This window comes from Apium graveolens, chromosome 9 (genome assembly GCF_009905375.1).
Source record: "Apium graveolens cultivar Ventura chromosome 9, ASM990537v1, whole genome shotgun sequence".
NCBI classification, from domain to species: domain Eukaryota; kingdom Viridiplantae; phylum Streptophyta; class Magnoliopsida; order Apiales; family Apiaceae; genus Apium; species Apium graveolens.
In genome coordinates, this window is record NC_133655.1 from 208,472,284 (window position 1) to 208,489,370 (window position 17,087).

Here is a 17,087-nt window from a genome sequence, read left to right on the forward strand (position 1 = left end):
CAACTCCATCATCGAATATTTGGTTTCCTGACTTGGACATAGGCTCCCTCACAAGAGAGCATATGTAATTAAAAGTATTTCTGGACATCTTGAAAAATAGTTCAAATCTATCCAAGTCCTTTTTTGGAGGAAAAAGTCCTGCAGAGAAGAGAAGACCAAGAAATTTAGCCCAGGGAATGCCAATGATAAATAAATAGCTAACTAACCAAGCATAATTCTTAATGATTTATTTGATTATTTGCGAATATTTTATTTCAGTTTGTTTTGATCATTCATATATGAATACAATAAACTCGTAAGAAAAATGACCTTAAAAACTGAAATAACATGAATATCATATGGGATATTGAAACGTAGACAAAATTAAACACATAAAGCAAGCAAGATGATCATGTACAAGTCTAAAAATGATATAACAGCTCGTTTGCATCATCCAGGGAGGACCAAGACATACCTTCTGCCACAGGGTAGGCTCCCACTGGATGAGACTAGGAAACTGTATGATTACATTGAATAAATAACACTCGGCCATTCATTCTACAGATGACATAAAATAGAGCATATCTAAAGTATATGTCATATTACAACGATAATGTAAGTGAACAAGAAATTTGCGAACTTGTTCAACAACATTGACTCGTACTACAATTCTATGTTGGTATCAACATTTATACTTCATCTAGCTTTCTACTACTCTAATCAAGTTGATAGTGAAACATGGAATTTCAAAACCATCTTTCATCTATCCCTGTCTTTAGATTTCGTACCTAGAACAGAATCAAGGAAACCATACATTTACGAAATCTGTTTACTTGACGGTTGTGCCATGTCACAATTTCCAACTTCGAGGTACATTACATCTGTTTCCTAGACATTGATACTGTTTCTTTCTATTATTACTATTATCATTATTATCATTATTATTAATAATAATTGCAATAACAGGCCAAGACAGAAACCCTAATAAAACCTTGTTGATAGTACGTCTAGATGTTGCATGTTCTCAAATAATATATAGAACGAAGACAGTTTTCAACTAACCTTCTCTAAATCATTGCAGGAATGTATAAAAATATAAAAGCATTACTGGAATGTAAAATGGAAACAAAATAAGTAACAAACTAGCAAGCAACCTCCAGAAAGAAGATAGAAGACTTACACATAATATGCAATAAGTTTCCTAAGCCACTAGATGACCCATACACCAGCCAAGTTTTTCTTCTTTCTATTTTTCCAATAATATTCAATTGTACAAATTTTTAAAAATAATTGTGCCGGTAATATACAACTGGACAAATTTGTAGATTGGAAATCTTATAGCATAGAAATATTTAAAATTTACAATAGCATAATTTTTATTATCATAAAATTACGAAGTTTGTATCTAAATTTTGAATTAAAAAATAAGTAATTATTGTATAGGATTGGACAGTGCACAAATTAGGAATGATGTCACAGACTAGACTTAAAAGGAGTAACAAGTTTATGTACACAGCTTCTGTTCATTATATTTACTAGTTTTATACCTGTGCAACGCACACGATGATTATAAATATTTAATAAGAATTATTATTAGAATTTTTGTTCTTCGTTTTACTAAATTTTAATATAACAATTTTATTCCTGAAATAATTTTATGTTTTTTAAATAATGTATTTTTCACCTATATTTTATATTTTTATATTTGATCATAACAACATTTGTATAACATACAATTATTTTTACGAAATATCAGGCCGTTAAATTGTTACCAATTTATATTTACAATTATGCATATTTATCTTCTTCTTTTTTTTTTTATTTTTTTTCAATATTTTAAGATTCCAATAATATGTATTACATGTATATTTGTAATGAAATCATATCTATTAGTCTTGTTGCAGGCAAGTTTTAACCATTGATTTCGATGGATAAAGACTCAGAGATAGGCTCGATGTATGACTCTACTGTATTTTTAATTTTCTAAATTAATTTACGATATTAGCCCTGACGACCCAACCATTTTATCTCCCTTATTCTAATTATATATAAGATATAATTAAAGCTCAACTATACCGAATAGATTCTGTATTGTAAATATATATATATATATAATTATATTAAATTATTGTAATTGCATATATAATATTATATAAACGGCTTGGTTTTTCAGTTCGGTTATAGGGATTAAACCGTAACCGTTACCAAACCGTTCCAATGAAGTTATAACACTTCCGTATTACATTGTCATTAACGAGATCATAAAGAAATTTCAATGAAGTTACATGGCTCATGGAGAACCCCAATGCTATAAGCATTACTTATGATTTACAAAATGTTTGACCCACGCAAGGATGAACCCGTGCATATTTCGATATACATACATATCTAAACCAGTAAAAATGAATAAAGAAATTCTTTACGAGAATGTCATAGAAATTAGTAACCTTCTTTCGATCAACTGATAGCATATATCCCATTCAATAAGTTTCAATTTGCAAAGAATCCTACAACTTTCATATTAAAATCTGGATCAATATATGAACTGGTTATAGATAGATGGAAATTTTTTAGTATCCATTGCAAGTCAGAGGCTCCCAGGAAAACATTACATCTTCCATGAGGTTCAAACCAGTTTTTGCATCCTTTTGGAAAATGTTTTAGTTTATCCCTTTTCATAATTGAATTCAATTATTGGAAGGGCATTTTGACTTTTGAGTATATCATGCTGTAAAATTATGTTTGTTAGATTTGAGATGGATTGTAAAGTCTTTGAGCCTTCAAGGATAAATCTGATTCATTAAAAATCTAGCTTATATATAATTATGTATATAGGTAAGTCTATATATTTTCATTTACGAATAATTTCAACAATGCATTCAGTTAATATAACCAAAAATTCGAAAGTGATCCAATTGGATCCCAATTTCATAGGACAACCCATTCAAAACCCAAGTCTTTTTCAAAATCGGGTCACAACCTGATTCCGAATCAAAAACTAAGCCGAAGTATACTGGCCCAAAACAACAAACTGGGTAATACACAAGCCCACTACAGACACCCATAAAATCATTATTTGTTGGTGCACTTAATAGTAGTACACATGCTTATAAACTGAACATAATGTATCATATGCGTCGATGCGGTACTGGGGTTACAATAACTCCACAATAAAAAAACAAATATATGTGATTGGATTTATATTGATAATTGTTGAATTTTTGGTTATATAATATTGAATGTATTTGTTTAAATTGTTTATTATTGAAAATATATAGAATTTCATTTGTGCAAAATTATACACAAACATATCAAGTTTTTACTGGATCAAAATTTTCAAAGACTTTGTAATCCATCTCGAATAAAAAAGCATCATATAAGAACAAAATATCCGCAAATTATTCTTTTAATAGTTGACATCAATTGTGGAAACAAATGGAAAATTTGTCAAAACAATGTAAGTAATTTAAGGTTCAAAACATATATGATAAAAAGGAAATTAAAGGAAATTAAAGTGAAAGTCGAAGGATGTATGTGCAATTTACTCTACTTTGTATCTTTATTACATGGGTAAAATGACTATTTTGCTGGCTAATGTTAACGGTCAGGTTCAGGATGAAAAACATGTAGGGGTATCGAGCTTGAAACATTGGGTGAAGTACAACTTTAACCTATTTTTTATATAAAATAAAAAATAATAACCAATTTCTGAAATTTGGCCAACTTTAGCCTTTTGGATATCCAATTGTCAATGGAGTATCTGATATAAATAAGATATCCAACTGTCAACAGAGTCTTCCGTATATGGAAGAGTATCTTATATAAAATGAGATACTCAACTACTAGTGGAGTATCAAAATAACTAAAATTGGCCACATTTTTCAGAATAGTTGTATTTGTTAATTTTATTAAAAATATGGTTAATTTGTCATTTTTTCTGAAACATATGGGATACGACGTGCAAATAATAGAAACATGTGTAAAATGCAATTAACTCTATTTACCCTAATCTAAGTGTTAAGAGAAACAAACCCGATCTAAGCAAATAAAAACATTTTTAAAAAAAATAACAAATGATATATTGTCCCAAATCCTTAGACGACACGAAGCAAATTGAAGACACAAATTTAGTTACTAATATGACCTTATGGAAATAGAAATATTTTAAATATTGGCTGACCTAAAATCAAGCCCTTACCATTTAAATGTATTTTTTGCACATAAATGCGGAAAAGCAAATATAACCAACAATGTTATCTAGCGTGAATAATATTTTAGAATAATATCATGTTGGGGCCTTCCTCTGACACCTTAAGATTTTAGACGAACTAGTTGCTTAACATGATATCAGAGCTCGGTTTAATGAGGTCTCAGGTTCGAGTCTTCCCAACCCCAGTTATTTAATATAAATATTCGTTGGGGGTATTGATATTAGTTATATTTGTTGTTCTCAATAGTAGCGAAACATATCGTATAATTGAGGGGGAGTGTTGAATAATAATTTTTTTTGTAGCATAAGATCATGTTGGGGCCTTCCTCTGACACCTTAAAACATTAAGGTTTTAGACGGACTAGTTACTTAAAATCTAATTATAATATTTAACAGACCCATGACATTTTCATGCACATTTCATTTTAATGAATTTAATTTTACATGTGAAAAATTAAGTTTAGAAAATTATATGATTAAACGATGATTATTTTTCACATAGTTTGTTCTATGTATGCCCCTACGAAAATATATGAAATTTTTTGTTTCCAAAATACGGAGTGCAAACAAAGAAATTGAAGTATCTTGAACAAGCTACATAGCAATCACATTAATTTTTCTTAATTCTTTGCGAAATCTCATGACCTCAAAATATATTACTCGTTCGAATACTACAATATACAACTTAAAAAAATAAGTGTAAGTGTATATTTTCCTTTATGTATAAAGTGACAAATAGAAATTTTAGTTCAAACAAGGCTCCGAAACAACAAATTGGGGATTTATTCATTCTCTATCTAATTGCATTGTCACTAACTCAAAAGATAAATCAACTAGTCCCAAATCAACATATAATCAAATATGGATGAACAAGCAAAAATCAAAGTACTTATCAAAAAAAGAACAAATTAAATCAGAAAGTTATCAACACGAACAAATCAAACCATAAAGTAATCAACAAACAAAATTAATTATCATTCAAAACCGAAAATTGAAAACAACTTATGCATAAGAATTAAACGGTACCATCGATCCTTTGTGAGAAATTAGTCCACCATCCAACAAAAGATAAGTAAATCAAAGGCACACGACCATCATCATTTCTTTCCATCTTCGGTCTCTTCTTTCCTTTTAGTGGAGCCATTAAAGTAAATCTACAATTGAATGTTTTTAAGTCAAAATCTAAAAGAACATTGATAGATTTATTGATACAATTAACTATAAAAGAAAAACATACATATATGAAAGATGCATATTAAAAGAAATGTATAGATACATACAGAGAGGTGAACTGTGGCTTCCAAGTGGTCTCTGGGTTTGTTTGGTTTGTGTATGTGAAGCATGCAAAGTTCTCGAAGACCTGTACTTAAATTAAGTAAAAAAGTGGTTCGAGCACTAAAGATACGTAAGTAAAAATTTGGAGCACTTTTATTAAGTTTAAATTTTACTGGAAAGAAACAAAGTAAATATTTTTTTTTTTATTTTGTGCAATCTTAAGTTCTTATAAACTGAAAAAAAATTGTAAATGGGCTTAAATTTGCTTTTAATCAAAATATGAACTCCTTACGTAATGTTAAACTAAGACATTAAATTTTGTTTAATTATATATAGGGAGATGATCAAATAGAAACCAAACTTATTCTAAAAACTAGAAACTAATGGCAATCATTAATTATTTTAACTTTAATTGAATCTTCACCACATGTCACTCCCTCTCGTACATCTACATGTATCTATTTTTTTTATCCGTTTTTAATTTGATTTTCCCCGTTAATTGATTAACTTTTTTTGAAATCTGACTTCACTATATTTTTCTCCATCTCCCGATAATCATTTTTCATACCATATTTGCTATATTCTGGCGATAAATCACTATTTACACTTACCGGGATTACTAAACCGAAATCATTATTATTTCAGAATTCCGTAAATTTTAGTGATTCTCGTAAGAATAAATAATAATTTATCGTCAGAATATAGCATATTTGTTATGCATACTAATTATTGGAAGATGTACAAAACTACAATGTAGTCAAATTTGAAAAAAAACTCGTTGGATGACAAGAATAATCCATTTAAAATGGGAGGGGATTAGGTGGGGGTGTATTTAAGTTGTGTGCGGGGTTGTGTATTTAAAGTTCTTGTTGGGCTGGGCTGTTTCTTTATTTCTATTCTAATATTGTTTATATTTGATCAGGATCCTATACATATAGGTTAGTGATCAAATACAAACCAATATTAGAATACAAACTACAAACCAGTGACCAATTACTAATAGATATAAGTATAATTAGCGATTATAAAATAATTCACTTATATATTTATGACAGTGGCACCACTCATTTACTGATCAGTAATATCAAATTTAGTAATTCTCAATAATTTAGTGATTATTTTTGTGTAATATAGTGATTGCCACAAAATTGTTAATATATAATTTATTTTTATATTTGGTGATTTTCAGTATATAAATTAGTGATTTCAAAGGTTTATAGTTTGTATTTTAATTTAATTTGTATTAAAGTAAAACTTTATATATATATATATATCTATAAAGAGAGAGTATTACTATAATACAAACAAAATTAAAATGGAAACTAAAAACTGCACCATAACCAATTTAAATACACCCTCCCACACACAACTCCACCTAATTCCTTCCATTTTTATTGAATTTTTCCCGTCAATTGGCGAACTTTTTTAAAAATCGAACGTCACTTTATTTTTCTACATCCTTCAACAATTAATATAAATACCATACTTTAATAGTCAAAAATAAATACCATACTTGATATATTCTTGGCGATAAATCACTATTTATGCCTACGAGGATCACTAAAGTCTACTAAATTCTGAAATAGTACTGATTTCGGTTTAGTGATTCGGGTAAGCTTAAATACTGATTTATCGCCAAAATATAGCAAATATGATATGCAAATTGATTATTGGGAGACGGTGAAAAATACGGCGAGGTTATATTTTAATCAAAATTAACCGATTAACGGGAAAAATCAAAATAAAAATGAAGGAGAAAATACATACATGAATACATAGTGCACATGGAGGAGAGAGAAAGGAGTTAAATATGTAGTTGTTATTGGTTTGTAGTTTGTATTTTAAATTTAGTTTGTATTTGATCAATAGTCTAAATATATAGAGACTCTTACTCAAATACGAACTAAATTAAAATACAAACTACAAACCTCTGCAAATCACTAATTTACATTCTGAAAATCACTAAATATAAAAACAAATTCTATATTAACAATTTAGTGTCGATCACTAAATAACACATAAATAATCACTAAATTACTGAGAATCACTACATTGCATAATACTGATCAGTAAATGAGGGGTGCCACCATCATAAATATATAAGTGAATTATTTCATAATCACTAATTATACCTATATCAGTTTCTAATTGTTCACTGTTTGTAGTTTGTATTCTAAGATTGGTTTATATTTGATCACTAGCCTATATATATAGGCATTTGTTCAAATATAAATAAACCTTTAAATGAAAACTAGAAACTAATATAAACCACAATATCAATTTAATCCAATGGCCCCCATGGGCACCACACAAAACGAATCTACACCCTCCAACACGGAATCTCAGTTTTTCCCCTCCGTTTTAATTTGATTTTTCCCGTCAAATGGTAAGTATTTTTTAAAATCCGACTTCACTGTATTTTTCTCCATCTCCCAATGATCAATTTGCATCCCATATGTGCTATATTTCGACGTGATTTAATTTTTTTTTTTTAATTTCTACTTTTCATTATACGAATATTTCTAGTGAAATAGCACTTTATATATACAAGCTAGTGATCAAATATAAACCAATATTAAAATACAAATTAGAAACCAGTGACTAAGTACCATCATTGAAAAATCACTCATCATAGTGAAGAAACAGTCCAAAATGATTTTACAGTAGAATCAAATATTTTTTCTTAAAGTTTAAGTATTATAGTAAAAATCATTTGTTTAGTTTGTTAGCTCAACGAGGACGTCAAAGCAATAATGCGGGTGTCTGAAAAATTTCACATCTCCCATCTTCACTAAGTTTGGATGCCTTTATAAGCACAAGGTTACAACTAATGTGTACCCATTTGGATCGGTATTTATTGAGTTGTTGGACATCTTGATTTTATATATTGTGCAAATGTTACACCATTTTCGTGTAATAATCATAGTGCAGATAGTGTAATGGGTTGGAGATGATTCTAAGCAACCACAGACAGATGTTGCCTAAAGAATCACCGACCCATTACGTATCCAGGTGTGACTATTAAACCAAAATGATTAAAAGGGTATAATTACTATTTATGTCGAGTAAATTTCTAAACCAACCCCTAACACGTGAGCATAACATTCTGATTTGGCCTTGTAATAATTAATATTTTTGGGTACACTTGTTTTGGAATAGCGGTATCGATAATATAAGCCCGCCAACAAATCAACCCACATGCTCTTAGTAATCCAATTGAGTCAAGCAAATAGGTTGATCATCCTATTACCCCATGCTCCTAGGCATCCTAGGTGACAAAATAATTAGCCCATACATGTCTTTCTAGCTTGTTCAAATATGTGATCTGGGACTACCGTATGAACAAACTTACATATTTGTCACCTAATAGTGATACCGATGTTAACCATATACCTTTGATATTTAAATTGAAAACACAACCGCAACCTGAAGTTCAGCTAATCAGATCTGGAATTTAAAAGTTCACTAGAAGTTTTAAAAAATATTCTCAACAGTTCTTTGATTCAGGTTTGTAGCTGTATCCGACATCAGTTTTCTTGATACACTATACAGGTAATGACGGAAACTTTAAGGGGTCAGACTACCAGCATAAGCTCAATTCAGAAAATTTATGATAATAATTTTCTGAAAATATGCTTTGCAAATTCATTATGTAAGATGAATAACTATCACGGAATTTTATACTAGGACCTAGCTTTTCGACTTATTTCCGTTTAATTATTCCAGTTTGTAAAAGGACGCAAACCAACTTATTATAAAACAGAACTTTAAATACCTGCCTAACACTAGCTAAAAATATTATATCTACTGTTAAGATTATTAGCTTTTTGAAAAAACCAAGTAGACTTGGTATGTCTATGATGGTGGAGTTATAAGTTACTTCCGAAAACAATTATGTTCCCAAATTCAAATTAAAATATATTTTAGTCTGCAGTGGAAGTTTACTTCAACATCAATAAACATATGATATACGTATATAGAGTTTACATTGAGGCCAAAATAAACATATGATATATGTACGTGTCTCAATATATAGAAGCTCATTCCATGCACGACCCCATACACTATTTACTATAAAATATCTGCAAATGTGGTTCTTCTAAACAGACACAATGTTAGTTATTGCAGAAACCAAAATTTTAGAGCATCCGATAAATATCAGCATGCATCAGATGCTTTTATAAGCAATAACAGGTGCTAAAAAATTACAGATTTCATAGAGCAGCTATATCAGGAAGGTCAACTATCAAAATTAATTTGAAAATTATATCAGACATTACATATAAATTCTGAATCAACATCATTGGAACTTCATTATATATTCTTTCAATATTTAATCAATTTGGTCATTCTTTATTTCCTCATGTTTTCCTCTTTCCTCTAAGACTAATCTTCTCTATCTTTGTTTTTCCAACCATTTAATATACTACCCATTGCACTTTTCAAGTATTTACAGTTTTACACAAACTAATGATATAGTATTAAAAATTTAGTTTCGCAGGTCTTGGCTGGGAAGATCAGTTATAGACAGCTTCATGGATAAAAATATTTTGGTAATGAAATAGTATAAAATAGGCACTTCTGATCTTAATAAAATTTTAAACCAAAAACAGAAAAAGTATCAGTAAATACTACAGATGACCAACTTTGTACCTGATAGAAACAGAACGAATCGAATTTGTCCTGCAGTCCTGCCAAGTTTCCTTGAGCAGCTCCAAGTTGTCCATAATTTTCTACTGCAGTACTGCACCAGCAAAAAATGTTTCAAATGGTTTTCTGTGAAAATTTGTAAAAAAAATCCAATTTATTAAGCACATGAAACAAAGGTTGCAAAATGGTAGCACATAAATAAATGACACTTTACAATATATGGACTTAATGTACGTGGTTAATAATTAAAAAAATAATAATAATATAACTCCATCATAAGGATGTAGGACACAAGATGCTGGTATCTGAGTTTAACTTCATATGCAAACTAGATTCTGCACTATTTCACACGGAGACCTTGAATAATCCCACTGAAGAAACAAACATGTTTTGAATCCACATAAAGAATACCGGACAATGATAACAGAGAATTCACTTTTTAATAGAAGCTTAAAATTCTGTTCACATTATAATTAATACAAAGTGAATATGTAATTTTTCCACATTTGGTACCTGCTTGATTGAATTTGTCAAATGCTTTGCCCTTTCACAGTAAACTTAAACATCTAGGGTTTTCAATCAAGAGTGCTAAAAGTTGTTCAATTCTCAACGAGATAACAATTGGGCTGGATTGTATTGCGTGCAAAAGGGAATTGGCGATAATTTCTTCTCTACCAATATCAACCATTATATATACAAGAAGACCTATAACTGCTTTTGCTAACAATTTGCCCCTTCTTCTAGTATCACCAGTAATCGTTACATGAGCATGTCCCTGAAACAAAATGATGAAACCGATTCCGGTCTCTAATGATGATCTTTCTATTATAAACTATAGAGATAATTTTAATGGCTGAATGACAGTCATCACAAACACGGAGATTCTTAACAATTCGGATAGGGACTCCTGGAGCGGTATTGAGAATACCAAAAGCTATCGCAATCTTTTCGCTATGATGAGCTAGCAGAGTCTCTTTCTCTTTCTCATCAATGTCTTGCAAAACAGAGGCTGTTAAAGGTTCATAGCCTGCTACTTTTAATCTATGCATAATCTCAGATAACATTTTGTATATTTGATCGGACTGCACGTGTGATTTATCACCAGCAACAAATTCAACTATTACGTTGCCCACTTCAATTGAACTGCTCCCTGGGATCCGATGGACTTTGTTATTTTTAATAATCCTTCTCACATTGACAACCTTGTCCCACTGTTTGGCTTGGGAATATACATTTGATAACAAAACAAAATTCCCGTCGACATTGGGTTCTATTGCCACAAGTTTCATCATAGCTTCTTCTGCTAGTTCTACGTTCCTATAAATTTTACAAGCTCCAAGAAGGGCTCTCCAAATTACTGCATCTGGTTCGAAAGGCATGCTTCTAATAAATTCTCTAGCCTCCTGAAGTCTCCCTGCTCTTCCCAGAATGTCAATCATGTTTCCGTAGTGTTCAATTTTCGGAACGATACCATAGACGTCACTCATAGAATTGAAATATGTCCACCCCTTGTCAACTAAACCAATGTGACTGCAAGCTGTCAGCACACCTATGAAGGTAATATCATTAGGTTTAGTTCCTTCAGATATCATTTTGAAGAAAAGATCAAGTGCAGCCTCACCAGATCCATGGTTAGCAAGCCCCATTATCATTGCACTCCATGCAAACACGTCCTTCTTACTCATCTGCTTAAAACAACACATTGCATTGTCTATATCCCCACACTTTGCATACATGTCAACAATAGACGTACCGAGCCTTATATCTATCTCAATACCACTTCGTTTAATGTACTCATGGATCATCTTTCCCATACCTAAAGCACCTATATCTCCACAGGCACACAACACACTAACCATGGTGACCTGATCAGGCACTACATTTGATAACTGCATTTCACGAAAGAGTTTCAAAGCATTACTAGAGCACCTTGATTTTGCACAAGCTGCAATCATGGAAGTCCAGGAAACAACATCCTTTCCAGTACTTGTATCGAACAAATCTTGGGCAGATTCTACATCACCGGTTGAAGCATATCCATGAATCAAAGTATTCCACGAAACTAAGTCTCTATTAGACATTTTATCAAAAAACTCTCTAGCCAAGCCCATCTCTCTGACTCTAACATATTCCGCCAACAAAACATTACATGAAATGCAATCAGGATCCTTAATTTCATCAAACACTTTCCTCGAAACATCCACCAAACCAAATCTCCCATACATTTCAATTAACGCCGTCTGAACAAATATATCAGACTCAAACCCAAATTTCAAAGAATGCGCATGTAAAGATTTCCCATTTCTACAATCAACCAATCTCCCACACGACTGAAGAACAACCGATAAGCTAAAACTATCAATACAAACTCCATCCTGATGACACATTCTCGTAAATATTGACAAACAATCTTCAGGCTTGTTCGATTTTAAGTAACCTCTAATCATAGTATTGAACATGAAAGTATCTGGTTGGGGAATAGTGTCAAACAGGCTGCGGGCATACGACAAATCATTAGCGGTCAGCATCGGCTGAGAAAAAATCTTGGCTAATAGCTTGGTTATGACAACAATGTCGATATCTAAAGAGGTTTTGAGGATTAATACGTGGATTTGGAGAAGATGAATATGGTCAGTTGATTGTTGTATAAGGGACATTACATTTTGTTTGATGGTTTTATAGTTAAGTTGGGTGACAATACTAGACAAGAGCCGCATGTTTAAATGGAACTTTGTTAACACCTTTTCGCGCCTCCTTTAGGTAGGTGAAATGGAAGCTTTACTTGCTGGTAATTAAATTTAATTTTAGTATAGTGTAATTAATTTTAGGCATAACTGCCAAATTCCATCTCAATAGTTAAAATACTTGTCCATCATGTGTTCTCAATAATTTAATTAGCTCACATGATTTGATAAACATCTCGTTTTTGTAAGAGCTAAACTACTGATTTCCTTTTTCTTAATAAAACTAGATTAGTTCCCAAGAGAGATGTCCGGTTATATTTTAATTATTTTTTAAAATTTATTTCAAAATAGCTTAATTTGAATATATATTAATATAATATTTTTAAAACATAATAATGAGAATAAAATAATATTATAAATATAGAAATTAAAAAAATAATATTACTCAAATTACAAAACTTGATTAACAACTTTTTATTAAATATGAAAATATAATAATGAATATTTGTGTAAATAAAATTAATTTTGAATAAGATAAAATTAGTGGAGTAAAGTGAATTATTGAAAATTATTTTTGAAGATTATAAAAATGAGGAAGAAAGGGAATGATAAATGAGTAAGAGAGAGAATTAGATGAAATAATAAATAAAGAGAGAGAGAGAGATTTGAATGAAAATAAATTAGAGGAGAAGAGGATTGTTAGTGGATGATGACATCATCAAATTAATGAGAATTTGACACATACGATTTGATGATGTAAGCGATTAAAGGTGAGTTTGCCACATAGGTTATGATGACGTCAGTTGTACTTTGTTTTAGTATAATGTTGATGAAGAGAATGAACTAGAGTCAAATAATTGAGGCCATGTTTGTTTGATGAGAATATAATCTCGGAATAATAATATAGGGATAACTTATCCCATCAAGATTACTCCTATAGATTAAATAATTATATAATATGTTTGTCTAGAAGAATTAAGGGTAGGATTTGACTATAATTCTTTAAAATTTTATGTGGATTAACTATACGATTTGACTATAATCCTTTAAAATTTTATCTGATGTTTGTTTTGAGTGATAGTACTTGGAATTTATAGTTCTTCAAATTTTCCAAAACTATGTTTCTTTCGCATGAGATTACAGTGTAAAGATTATAATTCTTTAAAAAATGACTTCTAAGATGCGAAAAAATAACACCTCTTCTCACCAAGTATTAGAGGAGATTATAATCTTATACTCTATTCCAACAAAATAAACATGAGATATAATAATTTGAAAGATTATAATTCTTGAATAACCCTTCACTAATTTTTTATAAAACAAATATGAAATTGAAAATTTTAAAGGATTACAATCACATCTCCTACTTAATAATATTAAACAAACATGATCCAAGAGAATAAGGATCCTGAAGAGAATAAGGATACGGAGATAGAACTGACGATATATTTCATGAGATTATATAAAAAAACATGTAAATAAAAAATCTAAAAAATTATTATCAAATAATAACGTACTATGATGGTTTTATTTTTGTTGTGCAAAACATGCCTGTACTATAATAAGACTAAGTCAAATTGATAGTCTTAAGATTCAGTTGTATTGATAATTAAATTTGTATTTTGTATTGTATTATTTGAGTCTGTAAAATGGTTAAAAGATCAGACTGGAGTATTTTCTTGTAAACAGTTCAAGCCTAAGGAATAAACTCTGAAAGAAGATCAAGACAGATCATGCCTCAGAGAAATGATACAGAAACTTGGAGTTGAATAAATCTATTTTATGGAAAATATTCTAAGTCAAGATATCGACAAGTCACAGATCAAGTCATATAGAGAAGTCATTCGAGAACTCCAGAATGACTTATCGAGAAGTCCAAATTGGCTTATAGAGAAGTCCCAGAGATATCGACAAGTCAAATGAAGATATGAAGATTGAAGATATCGACAAGTCATTTTGCATATAGAGAACTCAGAGATATTGACAAGTCAAAATGAAGAGATGAAGATTGGAGATATTGACAAGTCAATTTTCTCACTAGAGATCTCAGAGATATCGATAAGTTAAAATTCTTATAGAGATCTCAAAGATATCAACAAGTCATTTCTACATGCAGAGTTTTGGAGACCTCGACAAGCCAAATTCACTTATAGACAACTCAGAGACCTCGACAAGTCAAAGACACTTATAGAGAACTAAAAGATCTCGATAAGCCATTATACTTATCGAGATGTCACAACTCAATAGATCAAACTGGAGATCTCGACATGCTTTTCAAGTAGAGAATGCAGACAAGTTAAATATTCAATATTTTTAATCAATAAACGATCTAATCACTTAGATTGAAAAGTCTACAAAAGCAGTTTGAAGAGTGCAAGATCAAAGGCCGAGATTAACTGACAAAGGAAAGTCACAGACCTACACGATTTGCAAAGATACATTAAGCCAGAAATGGAAAACTTTAGAGATAACTTAAAGTAGGGTTTAGTACATCTTATTGCATGCTGTGTAAATCCATGTTTACTAATCTATAAAGTAAATATTGGTCCTTTATTTTAGAAGTATCAAAAAGATCTAGTTTTTCTTGTAACTCTCTTAAGGAAGAAGCTGAGTTCTTTACTTTCAAAGAACCCAGGATTTGTAGCAAAACACTAGCTTGATTTTAATACAAAATTAAGTGAGTTTTAATATATTGTGTTCACTGTTTTATTTTAGTAAACATAATATTACTGCATTTCTAATCTGTTTTGTTAACCAAGCAACAAACATTCAAAAAGCCTTAAAAATATCCAAAACACATTCATCCCCCTCTGTGTTGTATTAATTACCTAACAATTTTTAAATTAGGAAAGTGTATACACAAAAAGTTTCATAAGATCGATTCTTATTCCTATCAATTAATTATCAATATTAGTTTAATTTTTATCTTAACTTTCTTCACTTTAGAATTCTTCTTCTTATTAATTAATTATCAGTGTTATTTTAATTTTTGTCTTAACTTTCTTCCAAATCAATGAGTTCAAAGATTTAGTGCCGATAATAGTATCTATGTATCTAATTCATCATTTACAAATCACAAGTGTTAAAAGTATCTTCAATGGCGTTAGTTAAAATAGTTGGATAAAATTGTATTAAATAATAGGTATATAAAATTTATTGAACCTGTAAAAAAATATACTCTGGTGAAGTTTACTGTAATGATTGGCTACATTTTAAAAATAGCATGTTATTACTATTTTAAATTGTCATAAATACAATATACTATTTTCATATGGTTATAAATGATGTGAAATTTCACTACAAGTTTGTAGAGGTTCGACAAATATAGCCAACATCAAGGTATTAACTAAAATTATAGACAAGAGTTTTGTTGGAGTGATTATTTTTTAACATATGCTCTATATATTTTATATTTGATATGCCGCATACACTTTTAACTAAGAATTTGTTATGGTGAAAGATACTCTGGGAATATTTTATCTCCAACTTCAAAGAGTCATTCTCTATATTTGTGCCACCTAAACAAATTTAAAAATTGATAATTTTTTTACATTAAACCCAATCAAGAAAATGATAGTTGTCTCACAACAAACCCATAAACCTCTCTTGCTCTCAAACTTCTTCTCTAGTCTGTTCCTGAATTGTTCCCATTTTTTCATTCAGCTCCCTCCCCTTTATCCTGTGCGCTCTTCCTCCACCTAATTTCATATGCCATAAGTTTAGCGCCCACATATCTACAATCTACAAAAATTATAAATCCATGTTGTAAGGCATATGTCATAGCCTATTTGTATATTCGAGGATTTAACTCAACTCAAATAAGAATGTAATAAGTAAATAGTGGATCTACCGTCAAAGAGATCTCGCAAAGTAACATCTGTCAAAGGATTCAGAAACAAGGTTCATCTACAGACTTGAGGAGTTAATTCACGGGAAGAAGTTCAAGAAATTGATCAAGCCTCAGTGATTTAAATCAAGGTTGTGGATTTAATCAAGTGACAGAGATCTCGTCAGGGTATCATTAATTACATGGATTTATTCTGAAGAAAATCAAGTTGTCAAAGTCAAGATATGAAGAAACGTCACGGAAGTTAGTCACTCATGAACAAGACAGTACATCGAGTGTCAACATTGAAGTGGTGGAATTGATTCATAATTCTCAGTGATTTTCAGAAGATTTTCAGAAGAATGGTTGCTGCTCAAGGTTAGTATTAATTCTCTATTAATTAATTAAGTCATATAATTTAATTAAGAAAATAAATTATATCTGCAAAGATTAATTTATTGAT

At 30.3% G+C, this 17,087-nt stretch overlaps 1 protein-coding gene across 3 annotated transcripts; it reads right to left on the reverse strand.

Moving 5' to 3' along the window:
• On the reverse strand, positions 1 to 12,952 carry LOC141682972 (pentatricopeptide repeat-containing protein At1g74630-like). 3 transcript variants are annotated; one of them, XM_074487661.1, is made up of 6 exons: positions 11,736 to 12,952; positions 10,628 to 11,663; positions 10,118 to 10,208; positions 5,470 to 5,549; positions 5,216 to 5,343; positions 1 to 138 (listed from the first exon to the last, which is right to left on the reverse strand). In XM_074487661.1, exons 1-2 carry the CDS (start codon positions 12,829 to 12,831, stop codon positions 10,861 to 10,863), a joined length of 1,899 nt encoding a protein of 632 aa, XP_074343762.1. In that variant the 5' UTR covers positions 12,832 to 12,952; the 3' UTR covers positions 1 to 138; positions 5,216 to 5,343; positions 5,470 to 5,549; positions 10,118 to 10,208; positions 10,628 to 10,860. The 3 variants fall into 3 exon arrangements, with proteins under 3 accessions (XP_074343762.1, XP_074343760.1, XP_074343761.1); XM_074487659.1 differs by having other exon boundaries at positions 10,628 to 12,952; XM_074487660.1 differs by lacking the exon at positions 5,470 to 5,549 and having other exon boundaries at positions 10,628 to 12,952.
• Between the last annotated feature and the right edge of the window lie 4,135 nt (positions 12,953 to 17,087).